Source organism: Cygnus atratus, chromosome 10 (genome assembly GCF_013377495.2).
Source record: "Cygnus atratus isolate AKBS03 ecotype Queensland, Australia chromosome 10, CAtr_DNAZoo_HiC_assembly, whole genome shotgun sequence".
NCBI classification, from domain to species: domain Eukaryota; kingdom Metazoa; phylum Chordata; class Aves; order Anseriformes; family Anatidae; genus Cygnus; species Cygnus atratus.
The window spans coordinates 12205393-12229663 of NC_066371.1; the positions used below are offsets into that span (position 1 = coordinate 12205393).

General features: G+C 47.1%; 1 protein-coding gene across 1 annotated transcript; it reads right to left on the reverse strand.

Moving 5' to 3' along the window:
• Nucleotides 1-22157: 22157 nt before the first annotated feature.
• DNAJB8 (DnaJ heat shock protein family (Hsp40) member B8) lies at nucleotides 22158-22832 on the reverse strand. The gene has a single exon (XM_035546913.1). The coding sequence runs from the start codon at nucleotides 22830-22832 to the stop codon at nucleotides 22158-22160; it is 675 nt and encodes a 224-aa protein (XP_035402806.1).
• Nucleotides 22833-24271: the final 1439 nt, after the last annotated feature.

The window sequence follows — 24271 nt, forward strand, 5'->3', positions numbered from 1 at the left end:
CTGTTTCCGTAGTTTTCTAAAGTACATTTCAAACCATACATTTAGTTGTGAAATCAGTCCTCAATGCTATATTTGACAGTTACAGAGTTTGGGTGGTTTTTCTCAACTTTGTTTCATGGGAGCCCCTGATCACTTGGCTTAATTTTCAGAACGCAGCACAAAAGATAAATTGCAAGTTTTCATTGCAAGTACTCTGTGAATTATTAAAGGAAAATATTATGAATAACTTAGAAGAGGAAATGCGTGCAGGAATTTTGTGTCATGCTGGCTAATTGTCCAGTAACAGAAGGGAAAAGAAAAGCTAAATCCATTAGTTCAGATTATTTGTTAAAAGTTGTTTGCTGATAACTTTTGGGTAGTTGTGCTTGGCAAACCCAATGTTAGTGTGAAGAGCATTCCAGAGATTTAGGTCTTTGGTTTATTTTTTAAAATAAAAATGATTGGATCACAGACTAATTGACAGAAAAACAACATCGTATGCTTCTGTAGAGTTTTTCTCTGAGAGTGAGTCACAAGCTGTACTGATACAATGCTCTTCTGAAGTGGTCAATATGTAGCACAACAGAAGATAAGAAGGGCTGCCGTTTTGCCAGGAGCACTGAAAGACTCCGTACACGCACACCTGGCATGCTGGAGCAAAACTCTAGAAAAGTTTAGGGTCTATAAATCACTTCTGGTAGAGCTCAAGAGTGAGAGCAGCAGCAGAAGCCATGGTGTGGACAGACTCGGAACGCTACACCTCCACTGCATAATGAATCCTCTTCTGTGCTGTAGGCACCACCATTGTTATCTCAGCTCCAGTGGGGTCTTGCTGGTGGAGATTCACAAGTCACACTTCTGCATGGAGCTCACTTTATCTTCATCAGGAGGCTGGAGGGCTGAGTCAGCCCTGCTGGGGTTTGCACCAGTGGTTCCAGGATGTCTGGGTATTTCAAACCTAAGGCTTAGACCTCTAATCATCCTCTTATCTAAACTGCCTAACATCTGAGTCTGCAAAACTGGGTTGGAAATCTCACACAAACATGCTTTCCCCAGCGGCATTTCTGCGTTTATTTGCCAGTGGAGCCCGGGACTACAGATGGGCACAGAAGATTCAGCTTGGAAGCCAAGGGTTTAATCAAAGTGTTGCGTGGAAGGTCCAGCCCTTGATTGATTGATTGATTGGCTTGCTTACTGCTTGCTGACAGATGGAGAGGTTCAACCTTTGGGGCAGAAACCCAGAGGTAATGCTCTGCGAGGCAAGTGTTGACCCTCTTGGGCCATAAGATTAGAGGAACACAGCTCTTTTAAATTAATGTTTACATGCACTGGGGATGGAAGGAAGGGGGTGGTAGCTGTCTTGTACCTTACAAAGAAATAGTCTCATCCCTGACACCCCACTGCTTGATTCATGCAGAAATTATTTAAATTACCTAAGGTGTTGTGTTTTTTTTCAACAGAAAATCAAAAGACAAATGGTGTGAGGTCCTACATCAGCCCAGCATCTCTCTGAATCCTTCCCCAAGTAACTTTTTCAATAGCACTTGGTCACAAAGTCTAGAGAGCTCGGAGATATGAAATGCTTACAGGTTTTATGAGAGTAGATGGTTGAACGGGGATGACAGACTGAATTAGCACCTCTATTACGAAAAGTTTGTAGTGTTAATTCATTCCTTACCAAACAGCAGAGGAAGATCCTCAGTGGAGGCTGGGTCAAGGGGAGGCAAAGGGCTTTCTGATCTCCCCCAGCTGTGGAAAAACTCCAGTCAAAACTCTCACTTTATCAACCATCTCACTGTGCAGTGGCACCTTGAAAAACAAACAAACTGGCTTTTTGTTCCCCATCTCTCAGGGCTGCTTGCTTATGTGTCATCTTCATTGATAACTTATGTCCATGTGGAAGCTCTTCTTTATCTCCTCTTTAGTCCCGTTACTGAAGGAAAGGAGTGTCCCCTGGCTTGCTGCCACGTTGGATGAGGTGATACAACAGAGAGGAAACTTTCCAGTTTTGTCCTCTAGTCAAGAAGGAGGGCTGGTGTAAATAATTCCTCGCGAGTGACTGCTTTGATATGTTTGGCTTCTCTCGGAGTATCTAGGAGTAGATGCATGATAAATTTTTCATTTTAACTGATGTAGCAAATCTCTGGAGAAACCGACTGCTGTTTGCTGCACTTCTATAGCAGTTAAGCCAGATTCCTCTGTTCTGATTTGTCAGATAGAGTGACTGATGATGTTTGTAAATGTAAATTTTAAGTTTCCTCAAATTCTAGTGTGTAAAGCTTCAAAACAGTCATTTTCTATAAACATTGTTGCTTGAAAAAGTCCTGCCACTTGAATATCTGGTGAAGATGAATGCACATTGCATGCAGAGTTGGCAACGAAGCACCCATCTATAAACATACAGTTACTATTCATGGAGATTTCTTTTATCCTCTTTCCAGTTGTACAAACACACCACCACCACCACCCCCGGCAATATTGCATTGTAAATTACCTTCCTTTTAAAAGCCCTCTCCCCTTAGTTCTTTTCATTCAGGAGATGGGAGACAGCCTTGGGCTTGTTGTCTTCAGATCAAATACAAGCTGCAGACTCTGGGTATTCACCTGAATTATATGAACCTCTGTGCTGTAGCTATTTACTTGTTGTGATACATTTCCTTTTCTTGATTAACTAAGCTCTGAAAGGACACATCTGCTTCAGCATTGCCCCCTCAAGGCAGTCCATCAGTGCTCTGTAGCATCTTTTTCTCCCACCTTTTCCTCACCTTACCCTCTGTGGTTTGTTATATTTTTTTGTCTTGTGTTCGTGATCTGTGTTAGACTGTGGAGTCCTGGGGCAGGGAGTGTGTTGTGGTGGCTGCCTGTGACAGGCTTCTATCGTGCAATGGATATGAGAAATATTTAGAAATATTTAGGGAGATGTAAGTGCTGCAGTCCATTCTGGGGGGCTGTAGCCCCAGCGGCTGGGTGGGTGGTTGTTTATAATTGTGTAGTGCCTCTGTATAGCCTGCTATAATGCTCCAAGGTCTGGGTACTCTCTGCTTTTTAACTTCACTGATGTTCAGCATCCTGGGCACTAGGAGGTCTGGTCCCTGATAACATGCTGATGTGCCAGGACCCTTTAGCTTCTTAAATATATGTACTGAGCAATACTTTTAATAGAAACTGAACAGGACCCTGATTTGCAGTTAAAACAAATACAAAGTAGTTTATTATAATGCACTGTTGGAGTCGCAGCCTCTGCAGGACATTTCCCTCCGTTATACCATCCAAGCACCGGAGGTGTTTACTGCACAGCTTACTATGTGGCATCCAAACCCCCTCCATAAATAGCTGTTGATTTGCACCTAGGAACTGTGCGAGGGGGGAAAGGAGAACAGGAGCCTTAGGCTGACTCTTTGATCACGGGGCCCCCAGGAAGGGCACCGTCTCCCCACCACCCTGGGCCAGACCCAGCACCCCTGCCACGGCCCATCCCCGGGGTCCTCTCCTCTTTTCTCCGTGGCGCGAGCAGTGAGGGGCTCACCCGGCGGTGGTGGCGGCTGCCGCTGTGTTTTGCTCTCCGGCCCCTCTCGCCCTTTGAAGATTCCCCATTGTTTGGGCTATTAACATACTTTCGGGGTGGATGTTTATCTTTTTTGAAACTTTTACGGCAGGCGCATTGTTAAAGAAAACCCCGAGAAGCTCTTTGCAAGCGAGCGCAACCGGCGCCCTTTGGTGAGCATAATGCAGCTCCGAGTAGCTCTTCCCTTTATTTGATCAGCTTCTAATACCTAACAGTTCTGTAAGTAAACATTTATAGATCAAATCAAAAGCTCGCAAAAGGAAGCACTCTGGATAGATTAGAAGCTAAACTGATCTAAATTAGAAGAGATGCAGAGATAACCTTGCCTGGCTAAAAAGCATATACTATCGGTTGCACGCAGATAATTAAATGAATGAGCCCCTTTCTATTGAACAACTGATGTGCAATTGATAAACTTAATTAATAATTAACTTTTTAATTAAATATCAATTTAAAACAAGTGTGGTAATATGCCACTTGCATTTAATTTTGCTGCCTTTTCTTCATTAAAGAAGCATCACTGGAGTTACAGGTATCTGTTCGAGATGCCTCTGTGCACTGCACAGGGAATAAATGGCTCCACTGGGCACTCGCCAGTGAAGGGATGGTGATAAACAACAACCAGAGACAATGCCAGCATGCAGCTTCTGAGAGGCAGAAGGAACTGCAGATAAAGGCATGTCTCCTACCATGGCTTTCTTAGCAGCAGAAGGCCTTCCTGGGTTTCTGCATTTGTTTGTGTAAAAGAGGCTGCGATTGGTTTGGAAGAGCTGAGCCCTTGTAGCAGCTCTTTGGGAGGAAGGTCCCTCCATGGCTTTATGAATGAAGTGGCTGGATGAAGCCAAGAGTGAACATCCAGTTCCATCAGTTATTGCCTTGTTTCAGCAAAACAATCCCTAATAAGCAAGGGAAAGCTGTAATCTTTTTGCATGTGTCTTCTCACATGATGCCTTAGTGTAATTCCTATTAGTGCTAATGGGGTAATTGGCTCCCCTCAATGTGAACTCCCTATAATGCATCCACGTAACTTGATTTGAGAGTGTAAATCCCATTAGCCTGAATGGCGATCTTTTTTGCCTCTAATTTACCCATTTGATCCTGCGAGCACTAACAGCCGATCTCGTCTCCCTTTGAAAGCGATAAATAGTCATCCGACTTCCGCTAAATGCTCTTTGCAAACGTGCAGGGCGGTATCACACCTCCGGCATGGTGCCCCTCTCCGTGCCCCCCCTTGCAAACATCTGTGCTCAAGGGACGCCGCTGCAGGGCTGCCAGCGAGCGCCTGCTTTTCGTCTGGCTCCCCGGGCAGCCCCGGCTCTCAGCCACCTTCGGGATGGTTCCTTCCACCTTCCTAGCAAGCGTTTGCAAGGAGCAAGGCAATATGCGGACAGCAGGAAATAGGGTTTGCAAACTGGGGGGAAAAAAAGATGAAAGGCTGCAAGAAGCATTTCCACCACCCCTGTGCCCACTAGCAACAGAGGGAAATATTTGAGCACCTCGCTGAGGATGTAAGGAAATTTTTCCGCTGCAGTGGAGGATCTGGGTGAAGATTAAGGGTAGCTATTTTTTCTGTTCACGTCTTGATTTGTTTCCAACTGAAATAAGTAGGGTAGAGGATAAGCCAATGGGCTTTACACTGTCTGTCTGAAGTGTGGGGCTTGAAGCCAATTGGAAATGACTCCTCAGAAGGTACCATCTTGGACAGCAGACACCTATCCGGTTGGAATACACCGCCGATGAGAGGATGATTTCTTTTCCTGCTCTGCCTCATAAGAGGATATTCTTGCTTCTCCACATGTGAAGGGAAGATGGGTCCCTCCCGTGGGGAATGTTACTGCTGGCCACCACTTCCTTTCTGAAAGCCCCATTTGAAAAGGAGGAAATAGTTGGTGGAGGAAGTTCCTGAAAAGGAATCTTTCAAATCCTTATTTTTGTCAGGTTTTTTTCAGGGGACACCCAATATGATGGAAATAATTGATGTTGCTGCCTGAAGTGATGGAAAAATTGCAGAAAACTGCAGCGGGTGTGACAGCAAGAAAACCGGCTTATTCTCCATTTATTGTACAATATTTATCATCAACCCATTTTGTATATTTTGCTTTCTTTTGTGTAATCTTATCATCACTGGGGTTGAAAACGATGTGATTTTTGCTCCTTTGAGTAGTTGCCAAAAAAGCACTTACGTCGGAGTATTAGTGTATCATTTGGCTAGCACATCACATAATGGTTTTTTTACAGCAAGTATTTAACCGTGTTTTCATCCTGTGGGAAAGAATGATGGGTCTGTTTTGTAAAAATAAGACCTTGTGGCAATGTGGACATGCAAGAGATAGAAACATAATGCAACAAATTAGTTTCAACACACAGAAATGAAGTAGTCCAGGCTCCATATACATTCAGCAGTGCTGGTTTCTCTCTCTCTCTCTCTCTCTCTCTTTTGTCTCTCCTTTTGTCTCTTGTTTTGAAATATATTGTTGGATTTTATGGGAAAACTTTGCAAGCAGAACCTATTAGAATTCAGCCAGCCACCTACTTGGTTTGGGCATGCAAGAAGATGTTATACACATACGTATGTTTGTGTATATGTATGCACACATATAGTTAAAATAGTATTTGAGTGCATGTAAGAGAAGGAATAGTTATGGATGCTATGCAGATATGATCAAATTCATCCATTTTGTGTGACTCGGTGCAAGCTCATGGTGTTGTATCAGGAACCAAATTAGCTTTATTATATCTTCTTAGCAAGAAGATGCTTCAGTTTTTAGCAACAGACACAGTATTGTGAAGTGGGGGAAATCTGATTGTCATAATGTCATCACAGAAAATGAAGACCTAGAGCAAAAAATAATTTGTCTTTAGGCACTTCAGAAATAATCAAAGAGTTCATCATTACAGTTTCAAGTGATCCCATCAAATCTCTTCCAAATAGCAGCTAAGTGAATCTCTATCATAACTTGAAACCCGCCATTAACTTGAAAACCATTCACGCTGCAATCTACATCTTCCCAATCTGTGTTTTATAACCTGCGCAAAATAATGGTCATGTCTGCCATTGTCAGAAGGAGAGAGGGGGGAAAAAACGTTGCTGTTATAAAGTTCTCCCATTTCTAAACTTTATTCTGTTTAATAAAATGTCCCAGTGAGTTGTGACTAAGATTTCATTTTCTTTGTATGTAAAAATTCATCTCAGCTTTTGCCAAGCAACTCTATGATATGTTTGATGTCCATCTTCCTTCTTCCTACCAGCTACTTACCCTTTTGTGCAGTTGTATGCACTTTTCTATTTTGTCATGTCTGAATTCAAACCCAGGGTCTGGAAATGCCAAGTACGTGTCTAACTTTACTGAGTGAGAAGGAGTGGAGTTGAGCATATGGCTACATGATTTCTATGTTAAAAAAAAAAAATGCCATTCAGCAAATTTATTAGGGCTTTATAATGAGTCATCATCAGTAGCTGCAGTAAAATACAACTCAAAAAAAAAAAAGTCCATACCAGAGACTTTGTGATGGAGCGGGCTTTTTGTGTGTCCTTTGCTTGCAATTTTACAACATTCCGTAATTCTGGCACTTCCAGAAACATCTACAACTTGTTCTCCAAAAGCCTTTCATCATGGAAGGTGCTGGACAGCCACAGTGCTTGATGCGAGCCAGGGTGCTCAAAGCCTGCCCTTTGGGCGTGCGGGTTGTTCCTTTGAACCAGTGGGGTTTTATAGCACGAGCATGCCTAGGGAGGGTTTCTCCAGGCTGTGTTAGTACTTCAGGACAGGGACTATCCTGTTTTGAAAAACAGGAAAGCCCCTTTTTTATAATGCCACCCTGTTGCACAACAATAACAAGCCATTAGAAAAATGAGGTGGGAGAGGGGATGAAGACTGTCCTGTCCCACTGAGGAGGATGCACGAGCTACAGCTTTCAGAAGGAAGAAGTGCCCAATGGCCCAGCAGTGTTTTCCTAATCAGTGTGCACTCCTAACCAGTTTTGCTCTGGTTGTGAGTAGATCTTCACCTTTCCTGTGCTGTAAGAAGAGTGATTAAAGGCAACCGAGAGAAGGTGAGTCAACAGTGACTAAAGACCATGCATAAATTCCTAAGAAATGGCTAGCAGGGGAGATAAATAGCAGAAACATGAAGCAGCCTGACTTTACTTTGAGTAACGCTTTATCTTTGCAGAGACGTCACTGCTGTGTTATATCATTTCCTCTCCAGATATGGCAGTGGAGGAGCAAGACCTTCCCATAATGGGGCAGCGCAAGGTGGTTGGGATGTTTTTCATGGCTGCCTTGGGAGTGCCATCGGCCATAACAGAGCAAAGACTTGGGACAGGAAAAAATACAGGGAGAAGAGCTAATAAATGACCTTTGCAATAGTGCGACCAAGTCAAGCCCACCAAAAATGGTAGTTGAGGTAAGTGTTTGCTCGGGAGCTGTGTCCTGCCCGCAAGGCATAACCGGGCAGTCAGCTAGATAGGAGCAAACTTGCAACACTGGATTTTTTTGGAGGGCTTGTGTTATCCCTGATAAAAATCTTGTTGGTATTTGGGGCAGAATGGCTCTGCTGGACACTTTGTTTGGCTTTCCCTATGCCTTTCCATTACTGCTCTGACAAAATCACGGTGTTTAGTTATTCTTGCTTCAGATAAAATGCTCTGGCCCAGGTACATGTCCTTGAACTTGTGGGTGTCCTTCTCTTTTGCAGGGTCAGATCCTGTGCAACCCCCAAATGCGTGTGCCACAAACGCAGCAGTGAGCATTGCCACAGGGCTGTGCGTGTCTAGTGGTCGTTGTAAAAGTCTCCAAAATAGATGTCTTGTGCAGAAAGAAGTTTAAACAAAATGAGCTTCTAGAAGAAAATCTGCCTATTTGATTTTTTTTTTTGGAGAAACACCCTCCCTCTCCCAATGAATTCACACTGATTTGGGGGAAATATGCTCTTTTGCAAGATGGCAAGAGCCAAAGGACTGTGTGGAGCCTTGTGTTCCATCAGAGTTCAAAAAGGTGAGTTCCCATGAGATGGAAAGATTGGTTTTCTTGCTTAATGTGGTTCTGGTTTAACTTTGAAGTTAAGGATTTGAATGGCCCATTTCTCATGTTTTCTTTTGTTTTGTTTTTCCCCCTAAATATGTTTATGTTATTGGTTGAAATATTTTCTTAGCTTTGCTTATTTATGCCTGTAGAGGGTATCATTTAGGTAAGTTCTTATTTCTTGAATTTTCCACCTACAATTATGAATATGTAATAGGAGGAACATGCCTTGTCATAAAATAGTTATCTAACATGAAGTTACAGTAAATGTGTTTGCTTTGCCTGTTTCTTCTTTGTGCTGACTTTCCATGAATATTCTGGTACATGCACAAAATTATGTGTGTACATTATATATGTATATATGTATATACACACACATAGGAACATGGGTGGCAACAGATACAATAGGCTAATGGTAGAAAACGTTAAGGGGTAGGGGTCAGTTTTAATCTCTTTTTAGTGTGTTTCTCTAAAATTTTGACCAACTAAGTGCGTGTAAGCAATCTCAGGACAGGTAATTTCACTCAGATGAAGGATTTAATTTCCAGTTTTCAGATGACAAATGCTCAGATGAAGGATTTAATTTCCAGTTTTCAAATGACAAATGCTGCAATGAGTGATGCCAGTAACAAAAATTAGTTGCAGAAAATTTAAAGGAAAAAAAAAAGTGTATCCAAACCATTGCAGACTTCTTATTGGCTGTTTGCAGGGTAAAAGCAAATTCATTAAATAAATAATTTGATCCAAACGATTTGTCCAGTTGTTGATGGAGCTAACAGGGTGTCTGGACTTGTCTAGTGGTTTGGTTAGAGCAATAGTGGTGAGGAGAGCGATGTAGAAAAGCTGTTTATTTAGAAAACTGCTCTCCACTCTGCTGAGTAGGAAACACCAGCAGTCTCCCAAGATGCTATTTTCTTTCCTCAAAATTTCTGAGCCAGCATGGCCACACATGGATCCGACGTTCAGTGGAGAACAGCTACGGCTGATGGGTGCGGTGGGGTGCAATGTGCCACCAAGTGGCATCGGGGCTCTGCACATCCCCTGCGAGGGTGTCAGGAGAGCTCCACGCTATCCCCTCTGCTGTGGTACAACACACTGGTTCCCCAGAGGGAAAGGAGATCGTGGATGATGCTCAGATGTCTGTTTCGGTGCTCCATAGTACATAAGCCTCAAGGGATGGCCGTGGGCTCCTGGTGCTCTGGGGACTCCAACCTCGCCACCTGTGCTGGTGAGAAAAGGCTTTTCCTATCTGAAAATAACCAGCTGGTGTCTGGAGTCTGCTCATGGGAGCATGTGTGTGATGTGTAATTTGAACTTGATTGTGAGGGCCCTGTAACCTCTCCTGGAGCCAGTGTTGCCTTCCTGGAGCCGGCTCCTGCTCCCCCAGGTGACTGGGCAGTTGCACAGCTGGGCACTGGTGTGCCTTGGACCTGCATCAGGTATGCTCCAGCCTTCCTCCAGGGAGTTATCAGGCAGAGGTGACTCCTGGGGCATCATCCTCTTCTAATCGATCTCCCTTGATGCCTTGCATCAAGCTGCTTACACCCATTTGCTCAACAACGGCTGAAACTTGACACTGACTAGGATAAGCAAGGAAGGGAGAGACCTGTTGTTTCTGAGGCTGAATCTGCCTTGCAAAGCTTGATGCTTGCTGCAGAGCCCCTTGGGGAACCTGTCGCTGTCTTGGGATGATGCTGTTGTGAATGGGACCAGGTTGGGAATTTGTTTCTGGATCTTATCCTCCATGCTTTGGAAATATTTGGGTCCGCAGTGCTTGGTCAAAGAATGGCAAGGAGAAATTAAATGTTCCTTGCCTACCACTTAGGTGTGCTGTATCACGAGACCTTTCCCAGTCCAGGCTTTGAATGCAGCCATTGAGTTAGAAGAAAAGTGGTACTAACAGGGAGGTTGGCTAATGTGTTTTGGTGTTGATGCCGTCACCAAAATGCTGAAGCACAAGTCAGATTGTAACTGTGTTTGTGGGACTGGCTGAGAAGCATTTCCACGCAGCTCCAATGAACTATGTTCATCTTTGGTCCCACTTCATAACACGGAAATCAGAGTGGTTTTGGCGTATGCATTTGGAAAACCAGGTGCAGCACTGATCCAGTTTTCATTTCATCCAAATAACCAGAACTCAGAGAGAGAGGGTTTAGCAGAAATGGGTTTGGCTGACAATGAGAGGAACCCAGTAAAATTTCTCCAGCACCAACAAACTTCCCTGGCCTTACACATAGTTCAGAACCATCTCCCAAACTCAGGGACCCCCTTGGCTATGGGTTTTATGTGTCACAAAGGCTGGCTCTGACAAACATTTTTAGAATCACCATCTGTCAGCTTTTCCTTCAGGGATCCCCATTTACAATAGCTTGTATCCAGGCCATGTGCAAATCCCACTGGGCTGAAACTTGGCCCTGCGCTAGGTTGGCCTGGATGCAATTAACAAACACAAAATTTATTCAATTTAGTTTGGCCAAAAATATAAGATTCTTTTGTTTGCAGATGCTGAAGTTTAGATGCCTTTCCAAACTTATCAAGGACAAGGGAACTACTTTGGAGAAAATAACAGCCAACCCCAAAGTCATCCTAGAATTCAAATTGAACCAGAAACCTAAGCACTGAGTCGTTCGTGGAGCTCAGGAACAGAGTCCGTTTTTTGATTAGTTTTCACTGCTGTCTCTGAACTTCATTGTTCTAGTTGGGCTTCAGACAGAAACATCGGAGGAAGACACCCAGCATTCAGAGCATCGGGGGGGCCAGCAGGAAGCATCAGATATCACCAGGGAATTCTTCAGTTCCAGGAGGTTTGGAGAAATGTCTGACCAAAATCACAGAGCATGGAGGCCAGGACTGTCGTGGGAGCACATCTGAATTGCTTTGGTCTGGAGATCTGTCTGAAAATCTTGTAAGATCAGGATCTGTCCCTCTTGATTGTCCATCCAGGCTCTCCATTTTTTAGGTCTTATCTGCCAGACTCGAGCATGATAAACCTCGTGGAGCCTGATTTGTCTGCCTTAGAAAGATGAAGGGCTGAGTCAATCCTTCTGCTTTCACATCTTTGTTTCCCAGCTTCCACAGAAGCACCAGACCACTTAATTTATTCCCATCATCTGTGCAGGTACTCTGTGATTATAAAACAAAATTCATGGCTAGGACGCGGGCCTTCTTCGAGCACTTTTAACCCCTCACCACCCATCTCCTCCAGTGACCCCTCGTCCAGGGAGGGAGCAGAGCCTCTAGCTGGGCTGAGTGGTGGGATGAGAAGCTAAAGGAGAGGTTCTCTGCACGTACCTAGCAGCAAGCAGGCCTGCAGCCAGCAGCTAATGCAGCATAAGAAGGATTTCACGTAAGCACTGATCAGCACAGTGTAAAATCTTTGCGTGTATTACCTCCCCCAGGTCGCTTCACTCTGAGAGATAACATTGGAACATTTCACAAAGACCTTTTTTTGCTAATTAAGGAGAAGCTGCCCCAAACATCTCCACCAAAGCGAAGACCCAGAGGTGCTGGGGACATCTGGTCAACCCTCTCCGTACCTCCCAACCACCTCTGCCCTGCCGCAGGAGGGGGAGCAGGCGGGGTGCCATGCAGCCACCCGGCGCCCGCTGCTGCTGGGTTAGTTAGTATGCTGGGGCTGTGCGGTTCCTCTGCCATCTTCATTCACCTTAGAAATGTGGAGTTTGAATGGTTTATCTCTATTAATCACCAGCTCAAAAAGCTTTGTGCACCAAGGGCCGCAGATAATTAACTTCACTATACTGCTTGTCTTATCAGTATCAACCTCTTGTCCTCCTGTGAAATAGTTAAAACCATCAGCCCCTTTTTACTTTTCCATTTAACTCTAATGCTTTAACACTGATGTTCTAAATGGCCCCGCGATTCATACTTATTAGACAAACCTTTCTTTCTGCATCTCTTATATTTTTTGATAATTGGCCATGTACGTTTCTAAGGGGCTCAACAGCTTTTCATGCCACTATACTAATAATTAAAGGTTTCTCACAGCCTTTCAGACTTCTCTTTACCTTCTTTTCTTTGATAAGTATAATTTGCTGTTTAATTTGGGGGCGGGGTGGGGAGGAAGAAGAGTAGTAGTGAGAGGCCAACTGAATAGGAAAAGGCTTTGTTTAACAAAATTCACTAATTTTAAACAAATCTTCACCGCTTCCCCATTTTTGTCCCTCCTCTCACTGGAGCTGCACTGCTAAGAAAGGAGAGGGGGAGGCGAGGCGTGGTGGAGGTAGGAGATGGGGGTTTGGTTCCTTCGGAGCTGCTTGGTTTAGCCCTTTGCTGTGCTCATGTCCTCCTCCCCACCATTCGTGCCTCCCCGGGAGGTGATGTGGGACCAGGCCCCTGCTCCACTGGGGACGGTAGTAATTGTGCTGCCTGGCTGTGCCAAGGAAGGCTACAGTACACGAGTCCCTCGCATTGTGCTGTTTCATCTCCATGTCCCAGGTTGTTTTTAAGGGACTTTTCCTTCCAGAGGCTTTTTTTCTTAGCTCCATCAATCTGCTGTCCAACTCCCCTGTCCTACCTAGCTCTCAAGCGGCTGAATCTGGGTGTTTATGCACCTGATGCTTATGCTATTCAGAAGGATTGCTCCATTTTGTGTGGTTTTGTCCCTTGCCTGTCTCTCCCACAAACCCTTCCTGTTCCAAAGAACTTTCCTCCCTCTGCTGCTTGCATTATTTGAGTTTTTCCTTTTGTGTCACTTGGTTTTGTGTTTGTTTTATTTTTAATCCAGGTTCTCCAGTGCCTTCTCTCCTACTGTTTTTGGGTTCTTCCCATCTCAGCTCTTTTCTACCATTGTTCCTGCTCTGGGACCCTGCTGGGGGGTGACTTGGCTGGGGGCTATCCTTGGCCCAAGCGAAAGAGCCATCCCCTGTGGAGAACAAGCCCAAAGGGTTCCCCGGGGCATTGTCCTGCATCCATGGAGAACACAAGGACAAAGAGGCTTTTGGCCATCCTGCTGGATCTTCTCTCAGTGCCAGCCCTGGGTGAGTACCACCATGCCAACAGATGAGAGACACTGGGTCTGAGGGAGCCCCATTGCTGCCACGGCCAGCTCTGCTTCCCCAGCTGCTGCCTGGCTTGGGAGAGGTGTTTGGGGGCTCTTGGAGGCAGGGGCATGGGCAAGGATGGGATCTGGGAGCAGAAACTGCTGCTATGACAGCCCGTTGGGCTGTGTTCGCACAGGTGAGGCCACTTGAACTCAGAGGACCTAGTGCCTGTGTTCTCCACTAAAACTGCTCTGAAAAATGTTACCCAATAGCTCCCGTTCTAATTTTTAAATTAATTCTCTCCAGCTCCCTCTTTCCGTGCGTGTAGGCTCAGCAAGCATTATTGCTCGTGTGGGACATGTGCTAGTGTACATTGCTAAACCCCAGCTCCTGGAGTCGTGCAATGGGAGGCCCGTTAGCTTTCCTTCAAAAGAAAACATTTCCAAGGTTTTGCAGAGAAGGATGCACGTGTGACCCCAGTGCTCTGAAGTGCTTGCTCAGAGACAAACACCCAACACTTTGTTTTAAGACCTGTGAGTTTTACACCATCTCTCGATGTGGGGAGGAGGTGGGAGCAGAGGGAAGAGCTGATCATAAATTTTTTCCTGTCAGAGATGGGCAGCGTGGTGTTGTGGTCCTCCAGCCAACACACAGCGGCCGTTTCTTATCAGCCTCAGTGCTGAATTACAAAACAAGTTCATGCAGAAGTCACTCAGGTTGTTGTGCGTGGGTTTTGTTGTTGATGTTGGGTTTTGTTTTGGTTTGTGTTTTTTTGAGCAAAGAATTCATACAACCTGTGACCTATTCGGGATTTGTTCTCCAATAGGGGAGGAAGAAAAAGGCCAGCGATGCTTCTGTAGCAAATAATTCATCCTGTCCTACTTGCATGGGTGCTAAGTGACCCCTTTGCTCAGCTCCTGCTTGGGCTGGGGAGGCGAGCGGGATGCCTCCCCTATCTCCGTTAGCTGCTGGGGGTTAATAGGGGCACTCGACACACACAGGCAGGCTCTAAGCAGGGTCAGGGGGCAGCCAGCACATTGCGACCTGAAATCTGACGGCTTTTACTCATTCTAGGTTAACTGACCCCATTTCTCCCTGGGTAACTGCCTTGCCCTGTGCCCACCCTGGGGCACACGGTGCTGCGGCAGGCTGGCCTGTCCCCACTGAGCGCTGGGGACAGCAGCGACCCACCCTGCACGGATGCACTCTTCACCCTCATATTCCATATCCCAAATCACTAGCCAGTATCACAAGGGGAAATAGAAAGCAGCAGCGATTGTTTAACAGCTGGCCCCTGCCCCTCTGCCATCTCGAGCAGGACAGCTCGAAGCTGCTCAGCTTCGGATGATTTATTTGTATTTATACCCACCAGGCTCGGTGCTGTGCGGCAGCACGACCACGGGGACCTGGCAGCGTCTGGGGCGCTGCAGGGCAGGACCTGACCCTGACGTCCCCCTGTGTCACAACCCATCCTATCCAGGGATTTATTTTCAGCAACTTTGCGATGCAGACAGCAGTAAGATCTCTTCCTGAGCTCCAACCACCATCCCTGGCAGTTCTCACTGATGCTTCAGTTTTCTCCCTTTCCACTGAGCCCAGGCTCCGAGGGCAATTCCCTTATCTCTGCCTGTTTTGTTTTGGTATCTCACACAGCAGAGTGTCTCGAGGTGTCTCTCCTCCTTCCTTCTTTCCAGCTGCCTGTCTCCCTCCATCACTTTGTCACCCTCAGCTGCTTGTTAGTCTCTGCTTCCCTCCTTCTTCTCCCTAGTTGGTCCATTCGTCATTTTTCCTCAGTAGTCCAGGCTCCTTTCTCTCCCACTTCTTCTGTCTCTTGTTTCTCCCTCCTTTCTCTCTCTTTCGTTTTCCCCCCTAGTGTCGGAACTTCTTTCTTTGATTCCCCCCGCCTCCACCTCCCACCCTTTATAGTGCTGTTATCTGTGATTTTGGCAAAGAGCACATTTATTGGGGAGGAATATCCCCATGGCAACGCAGCAGATGGTGACTTTTGATTAGCTTGGCTTTTTTTTTTTTTCCCCCGACTGCCAAATCACAATCCGTCTTTGAAATTAAATCAGGCTGTGATAGCATCAGTTGTTCTGGAGAGGGGACGAGAGAGAAACAAGACTGAAGTATTACAGCGGGAGCCAGGATGTAATGCAAATTCGTGTTTTTTAACCCCAGCAATAAAACCCCCCTGTTCATTCCGGGAGCAGGAGGAACCACAAGAGAGGGAATAATAAAACTAAAAAAAAAAAAAGATTTTGGAAAAAAAAACCATCACCCCACATGGGCTGCTCACTCTGAGCATGCTGGTGTTTGTCTCTGTAGGGCTGATGTCGCCCCTCACCAAGTCGCCAGTGCTGCCAGGCTTAATCCTGTGGCTGTTTGAACACTGTTGAGGATTTTCCTCCCGTCATGAGCAATGGGAAGAGGCCAGGTTCTCAGCTGAGCGATTTGAGCAGCTATTTATTAACGGGGTGCGGCATCCAAAGCGGGGATGAAAGCATGAGCAAGCGGCTCCTGGAGGACGGTGGAGGAGGGAGGTGAGGGGAGTTTTGGGATAAAGCGGGGAGGCAGAGGAGCTGGAAGGGGCAGCTGGCATCGACGAGCCAAGATGTTGAGTGATGGAGGGCATGGGAAAGCGAGGAACTGTCTGTAAGGGCACCGGGGAGGTCTATGCCTGGGGAAGGAAGGGCACAAAGCTGTTGCCAGCCATGAAGAGCGAGTTGCAGGGCATCGCCCCATGGAAGATGGGGAAGCAGATACCGGCACCAGACAGTAAAGAACTTTCTTGAACGCCTCAGAAGTGGGTGGTATTCAAGTCCCACGAGCTCTTTTGCCTTGTGCCTTCTGGAGGGTGACCAAAGGTGAATGCAATTGAGCACTAATCATAGCTGAAGATAAAGGAGGGCTTGAAAATGAAAGCTGTGGAGAGGAGATGACTAATGGCCTGGCCATTTCGTGGGAACTGACGCGTCGGCTCAGGCTGCGAGTCTGCTGGGCTGCTATCTCCAATTACTCATGTTCCCCATGTTCATGTTACTCATGTTCATGTTCAGAAAGCAGTTGTCTGGTCTCCGTGCTGGCTCCTTTGGACGCAATGAGGTTAGAAGTTATGGCTGAAGGTAAATAAAGAGTCACATCCAGTTTTGGTGAGGCTCAGCTGAGGATGGAGGGGTTTCATCAGAAGCTGTGCCCTTGTGGCCCGCAAAATCTTTGAATATATGGGGTCATCCTGTTCTTTATAACAAATAATTGAGGTGTTCCCACTACACTTCCTGGTACGTAGTCCATGCTCTCCCGCTTGCTTGGAGCGATGGGCCTCCACCGTGACTCTCCCACTGCATTTTTAGTCAAACCAGTGCCTTTTCCTGCTATTGCTCCAGGGGACTCTGCAGGCTGTCTTAAGTTCTTCCAAGATAAGCTCTCTGGCCAACAGATAAAATTTTGCTGCAGATGTTGCTTCTGTTGGAGAGCTCAGTTCAGGAGCGTTTTGTGTACGCCTGGTGTTAGATCTGATGTTCTTTGAGGAGAAGAGATGATTTGGGTGCAGGGGATGAGTCAGGTAGGGATGGCACTGCAGCTTAATTGCCAGGGGATATCCCAGGGCCTAATTCTTCCCCATGAGATGATGGCACGAGGGAGAGCTCCAGTCTGCAGCGGCTCACGTGTCAGTGGACAGTATGGGAGAAGCGTTTCCTGAGCACTGTGGGATCTAAACCCCTTACAGGATCTCAGGTGGCTACACAGGGGAGGTTAACCCATGGGCCACTCTGTTTAGATGGCAATCCTAGTTTAGACAAGGGTTTATAGCTGCTGGGCGTTGCTTCTCTCATGTTGGTCAGATGGCTGCTGCCCAAATGGCTTAGCTCCTTGCCCTGGGCACCTTGCCAGTGTCTGCCTGCCCTCAAATCTCTCCCCCCACCATCTCCCCTTGCAAGCACCTTGCAAACGTGCTCTTCTCTTCCCTCCCACACATCCCCAGCAGAAAAACAGCATCTGTAGGAACCGTGCGTGCCGTGCTTGCGTGCTCTGCCCCGCGGTGCTGCCCTGCCCGAGCCGGTGACCCCTGGTGGGGTGCGGGAGCCGCCGGTGGCTGCGAGCCCACGCTGCCCTGCGTCCTGCCGGCACGGCGTGCGTGTCCCGAGCGGTCCCAGCACGAGCCTGGCATCCGCAGGGCTGCGATCCAGGCCAGAGAAGCTGCACAAAACAAACCGGCTGTGACACCGCGGCAGCGCGCTCGAGCCTCTCCGGCTTGACACCGCATCATTGTATATTGATGCCATGACACCAGCGCTCAAAATAGCACCGGGACAATTTGATTTCCTGCAGATCTCAGGATGGGGTCATAAAAACGGAGACTGTTCTGGAGAAATGGGATAGGGTGGAAATGTTTGTAGTGACATCACAGCCGCTTCCATGCCAATGGCCTCCTACTGCTGCAAACATGTGATTGTGATTTTGTTGCACGCTCCATCAGAAGAGAGCCAGGCTGGCCGGGGAGGGAGAGGGAGGAGAAGGGACGGAAATATTCAGTTCTTGTATCTTGATTCAAATATCTGACAATAGCCTTGCAGCCCGGGGTGCTGAGTGATCAGGAGTGGGGCTGTGGAGCTGCTGCCAGATCAGGGGAGCCCAGGGGTTTGCAGAGCATGACTGGGGGCTGGATAAGGACCTTTGGCTTTGTGGCGGAGGATGCTGCTCCGCATTGGGGTGCTTCGTTGGAGAGTTGGGTGGTCTCCTCGTGCTCACTCTTCCCCACTGGTCCCAGTTGCATTTAACGTCACTCTCCTTGGCAAAAACAACCTTGAGGCCTGAAATATGGCTGCAGAAGCCACCGCGTAGCTGTTGTCTTTTAGGGGTTCATGCTATAGAGAGGAACAGATCCCAGTCTTGGAGCTTCACCCGTGGAGCAGGGAGCAGCAGTGAGGGGTTTTTAAGTAGCTCTGGGTGGAGGAGGGAAAAAGGGAGAAAGGAGATGGGGAGAGGGGAGAAACAGAGGTCAGCCCAAAAGGCAAAAGTAGTCTGTGTCTGAAGGAGCTCGCAGTAGGAAACCTCGCTTCCATTGCCCCACAAAGGGCTCTCGTGGCTGCAGAGCCCAACTTGGAGCAGTATCTGCAGGGGGATGGAGCAGTGAAGGGATCTGGTTAATGCACCCCTCCATCCGATTAGGCTGTCAGAAAACCAAACCACTTCCATCACCGTCCGAGGAGAGACCCGCTCCCTGCTTAATGTGCTCGCCGCCCTGTCGTTGCCACTCTAGGGAGCGGGGCCACCGCCACCACAGTGTGCAGCAGGCTGTGAGTTTAAAATCCTATTAGGCAGAGACTAACAGTTGCAAAAAGAAAGCAGGTATCCCCTAGTGGGGATTTAAAGATGTTTAGACATAATTGGATTTTCCAAGCAGATGTCATTATTGTTAAACCGTTGCCCACTTGATATGTTCAAGTTGTTGGCTATAATTGCTAAAATTAGCAGGTCTGTATAGAGCAAAGGTCAGTCGGTTAATATTATGATTCAGTATTTTATGAAGTAATTCCAAATGCTTTTATGTATGTTTTTGTTTTTGCAGCCTAAGCCCACATTAAAGTAGTTGTGGGGCCTGCTAATAAAATAATGACTCAGTCTCTCCGAGCCGGCTGCCGGCCGGGCTCGAGCCGCCTCCACTGCGCGCTCCTCCTGCTGCTGCCAGGGCTGGGTGCCTGGGGCTGGGGCTGCCCTCAGGCAGGAGCCCTCCAAGTGGCCCCGACCCACTCCCTGCAAGCAGAGTTGATGCATGAAACCAACCCCTTTCAGCCTGTGCTAGCTGAGAAAAAGTTCTGCCACCAGAGCCTCTGGTCCTCGTGGTGGATCAGCTGCGCCTGCGAGCACCTTCAGTGAACGCCCCTGAAGGATGCACTGCTGGCCTTGCAGGTTCCAAAACACAGCTTTTTTACAGGAAAGGTGCATTTCTGGAAGAGCCTGTCCTGGGACAGGCAAGGGTTTACTTCCAAGGCTACGTTGAAAGGTTTGCAGAGGTTCATTTATTTTTGTAACACGGGCATAACCCATTTCCATGGATGGTTTGGGTACACCTAGCAGATTTCCTGCTATGGCAGGAATGCAGAACTTTGATAACGCAGTCTGACCTGCTTTCTTACCACCAGCCCTTTATGGCTCTCTTTTTTCCCCCTTTTTCTTTTTTTTTCCTTTTTTTTTTTTAATCTCAAATCTTTTTCTTGCAGGAAGTGCTGAGAGGTGTTTTGTGGCCTGCAGTGCACAGGGACATGTGGAAGAGGAGATCTGCAGGCCGTCCTGCACCCAACACTTACTGGATGAGCACGCTTGGGTCTCTTCCTGACCCGTTTTCCTAACAGTGAGTTTTGGTGTGTGCAGCTGCCAGGGCTGCCACAGGAGCTCTGTGCTGCTGCAAGAGGTTATGGAAACGATCTGACCAAGGGATGAGAAAAGGAAGTGTTCACTCTTAGATGCTGCCTTACATACTGATACAAGGGAGGGAATTGATGAGCCAAGCAGGCCAGGTCTAAGATGTAGATCTGTGTATCTTGATCACAGATCAAGAAATCTTGATGGATGTGCACAAAAATATTCCATTAGTGGGTGAGATTGAAGCAAAGCTTCAGCCCTAGCAAGCTGAAAAGGTTGTGGAGCTGGGAATTCAACTCTGGTCCAGATTTCAAAACATGCTATTTTGATCAAAGACCATTTCAGTTTCCGATCCAAAATGTGCATTTTTTTTAAACCTTGAACTTCCTCCAAAGTAACGTAAGGTAAATTCAAATGGCCACCACACATGAACACAGTGTCCACATAGGGAATGTTGGTAGAAGTGTTTGTTTGCTCTGACCAAAATCATCATCTGCCTGCACCAAACCCACAAATTCTTTGTGAACCCCAGTGTCCCAGTGCCTGCAGGGCTCCTTACAGCTTCCAGACCATGGAGGAGCAGTGGAGGCGGATCACCCCACTGGCTGTCCCTGCTCCCATCACTGCTGCCTTCCCTCTGTGAACCCACCGTGCCCTTAGGCTTCTTCTTGCCTCCCAGTGCTGTGCCCTTTTCTTATGTGAGAGGGACTCACAGGGACTTAACAGCCCTTGATATAACAAATGCAGTTTTGTTCTGTTTTTCCAAGCTGAACAGGGCATCAGTTTGCTAAGGAAGGCAATTTTTGCTATGTTTCTCTTTTCAAAAGTAAAAGGTTTCGATTAAATCATGGTAGTATTCTGGCTAACTTAACTTAGTGTTGGGAGTCCTTTATGAATATCACTACCTCACAGTCCCCTTCAAAGCATGGGAGTCTGTTATTCCCATTTTACAGCAAAGGAAACAGATGCAAAGACCTGCCCAAACACAGGCAGCAATTGCAATCTGGATTACAGTGAAAATGTCCCTGAAAGCTAGTTCTGCTCTCCAGGGAAACATCAATGGGCAGGACAAGCTGGGAAACTCAAGGGGACGTAGCGTGGGACCAAAAATGAGAGGCGTGTAGGATTTTAAATGCCTAAGGTGATCTGGCCAAGCAAGAAACGAAGCTCAGTGGTTCATGTCAGCACAGGGGAGGGCGGAAACGTGGGGAGCGCGTTCCTCAGCTCAGTGGAGTATGAAAGCAGCATGCTGCCAGGCTGTGCAAGAAATGCATTGTGAGCTGGCTCTTGCAGCTGTGAGCAAGACAATGAGGATGGTAAAGTACCATCTAACTCCCCGCATCCAGCTTTGCACAAAGAAGTAGCTAAATTGAGCCCCCTGGAATCTGTTTGCTCGTGGTTTGAATTGAGCTGGCTTTGTCTGAACAACTCCAAGCAGGAAGGGACCATAGGTTGTCCCAGTCCAAGACCCAAATTCACCTTCTTGCTCGCTTTCAGCCTCTGAGCTACGCAGGGGTCTCCAGTCATAGTTTGCAGGGCATTCTCAAGAAACACATCATTTTCTTTTATGGTCTATAAGCAACAACATTTTCTTCCTTCTCTTCCTCACTGAAGTCTTCCTTTGTTTTTTTCCTGTGGCAGTCCCTCTCTTCTGGACTCTGCCTGACCCACTGAGCCTCCCTCACTTCCTTGCCTGTATACAAAATCTGTTGCCAATGAGTACAGCCCTTGTGTGCCAATGCCCAAAGGCAGGACAGCCTTCACTCAGCCTCAGGGCTGTGCATGAAGGTCAGACAAAAGCCTTTATTCTTCCAGCCAGCAGACTTCAACATTGGTGAAAGGGTCCGCTTCAAGGGGTGGAAAGAGGGCCTGTAGCCTGTTACAGAGCTCCCTTACCTGTTCACCAACCAGCCCATCCCTTCTTGCTCTGTTAGCTAACTTGGTCTCTTTGGCAAACCAGCAAGGTTCTTTTGTTTGTATTTACTGTACCTACTTAGTGAACAAGCAGTGTGTATCGCCTTACACTGGGTTAGTACAGCCCCCCTCCTTAGTTTAGCATAACTTCTTATCTTTACCTGTCAAGTATTTGTTCCAGGCCATTGAGAAGCTGGCATCAGTCGTGTCATGAACTCAGCATTTATTAATACTGCTCATAGTAGATCCCATCTGCTGAGCAATGAGGGCATGTCCCACAGCTTGCAGTTGGTACATGTGCTGGGGGACATTATAATTTCAGGTGGTCTCTTCCATTTTTCGTCACAGACCTCAAATGGCCATCTTCTTCTACTTCTATTCTCTCCTGCCCGTTCTCAATGATTTTCCAGGTGGTGACCCTCTTGCCGTTGATCCCTTCAGTAGTGGTTAAGACTGACCTGAAACTGTGTGGCTCAGCCATGTCCTCAGCAAAGGAGAAGGTGGGCTGCTCACTGGGGCTGAATGGATTAAATGGCATGAAAGACTGCACGAAGTCAGAAAACGAATGGGAGCAGCTTCCTCTTCCACTTGGACCGTGCTTGTTTTCATCACCGTTTCTGATGTTGTCAAATGGGTCCCAGAAAACATCCACAAAGGGATCCATCCCTCCAAAGAAATCCCTAAAGATCTCATTGGGGTCTTGGAATACATAAGTGGCGTCAAAGAAGCTGTTATGGCCCATCGAGGGACTTCTTGCTCTGTGGGATCTGCTCTCCTTAACAGACCTGTCATAGAGCGACCGTTTCTGAGGGTCAGACAAAACCTTGTATGCCTCAGCGACAGCTTTGAATTTCTTTTCGGCTTCCTCCTTGTTGCTGGAATTCTTGTCAGGATGCCATTGTAGTGCCAGTCTGCGGTAGGATTTCCTAATGTCATCCTGGGAGGCGTTTTTTTGCAGTCCAAGGACTTTGTAGTAGTCCACCATCTCAGAAGTGAGGTGAGGCTGTTTGGAAGTTGCCTGATGCCTCTCTCCCACCAAGGATTTGAAGCCTGGGGGTGTCCAGCTTCCAGACACAACTGGACACCCGCTGCCACTGTGTGCCTTGGGGACAGGTGGACACTAGGTTCACCCCTTGCTCCGCTCCGTCCTGTGGTGTTACAGGAGGCAAGTCCCGTAAAAATAGCCTTTTTTTGAAGCCTGTTGTTCCCAAATCGTGGGATTATGACCTCAGAAGTGGCTCAGCCAACCACTGCTCGGCTGATCTGACTTCATTCTGGGGTGGAATGGGTTGTCACCGGCCTTGCATTTTCAAGCAGATGTCGTACACGTGTTGTAGTCGCCCCATGGGACTGTGGTATCACAGCTGTGGCGTAAGGCTCCATCAGCTCGGTTTCTGCCTGTACCTGCCCGAAGGTGGGATTCTCAGATACATGCTGTACTTTTGTGTGCTGTCCAGGGAAGCGTTGTGCAGTCAGGTCATCTTACATCTATAGGGTGTCATTGCCCTATGGCAGCAGCCATAGGAAAGCTGTTTGCAGTTTGGCTTCCCACAGTTTGGGAAGAGTGTTGATAAGTTGGATAAGGCTCAGGGAAGACCCATAAAACGTAATTAAGGATTTGGAAAACATGCTCTGGAGTGATATATTCAGGGAATGTTTCTCGGTATTAAGAGGAAGTTCAACACTAGCTTCATCCTAGCCTCTAAGAACGTGAATGGGAACAGACAGTCAGTGGTACAGGGATCTTCAGGCTCTCAGGCAAGGCAGTGACTGGGCAAGGTGGCACTAGCAAAGTATAACTCCAAAAATGTTGCATGTCCTTCAGCGTGCAGGTAGTGAATCACTGGAACCCTCCTCATGTGGCCATTTTTAAACCTAGAGTGGACATTTTATCTAAAAATCCTGATTAGATGACCATTGTAGTCTCTTCTGAATTTATAGCCAAATCTAACACTTCGTGAAGAGCTTAACTCCCTTGTTAGTACCTGAATAAATGCCCAGGATGAAGTTCATTGACAACCTCAGCCTCTTTTCTGTGCGCTTTTTGGGTGGTTGGCCCCAGGTGCATACACATACGGCAGGGATGCCACATGAGCTCAGTACAGACAGGTTCAGCCTGAGGAGCTGAGCTTCGCCGATCCAGTCTGTGGCTATCCTGCATCTGTTTCTGTTCCCTGGATTTGCCATTCCTGTGGGAAATAACATATCTACGCAGGGAGTCGTTGCAGGAAGGAGGTCTCCAAGGAAGTGTCAGTAACAAGAACTCGGCTGCCTGTAACCCTGTCGTAAACACCTACTGGTGGCAGCATGTGTTGCAGATCACTGCCCTCGTTTCCATCATCCAGCACTTGGGGAAGGAGTCGAGAGCTGGCCGTATGAAAGAGCATGTGTGCAGTGTACGAGCTGAATGCTTGGCTTGAAATC

Bases quoted from the DNA above. Each gene is read 5' to 3' on its own strand.
- DNAJB8 (XM_035546913.1), bottom strand. From the start codon at position 22,832: ATGGTGGACTACTACAAAGTCCTTGGACTGCAAAAAAACGCCTCCCAG.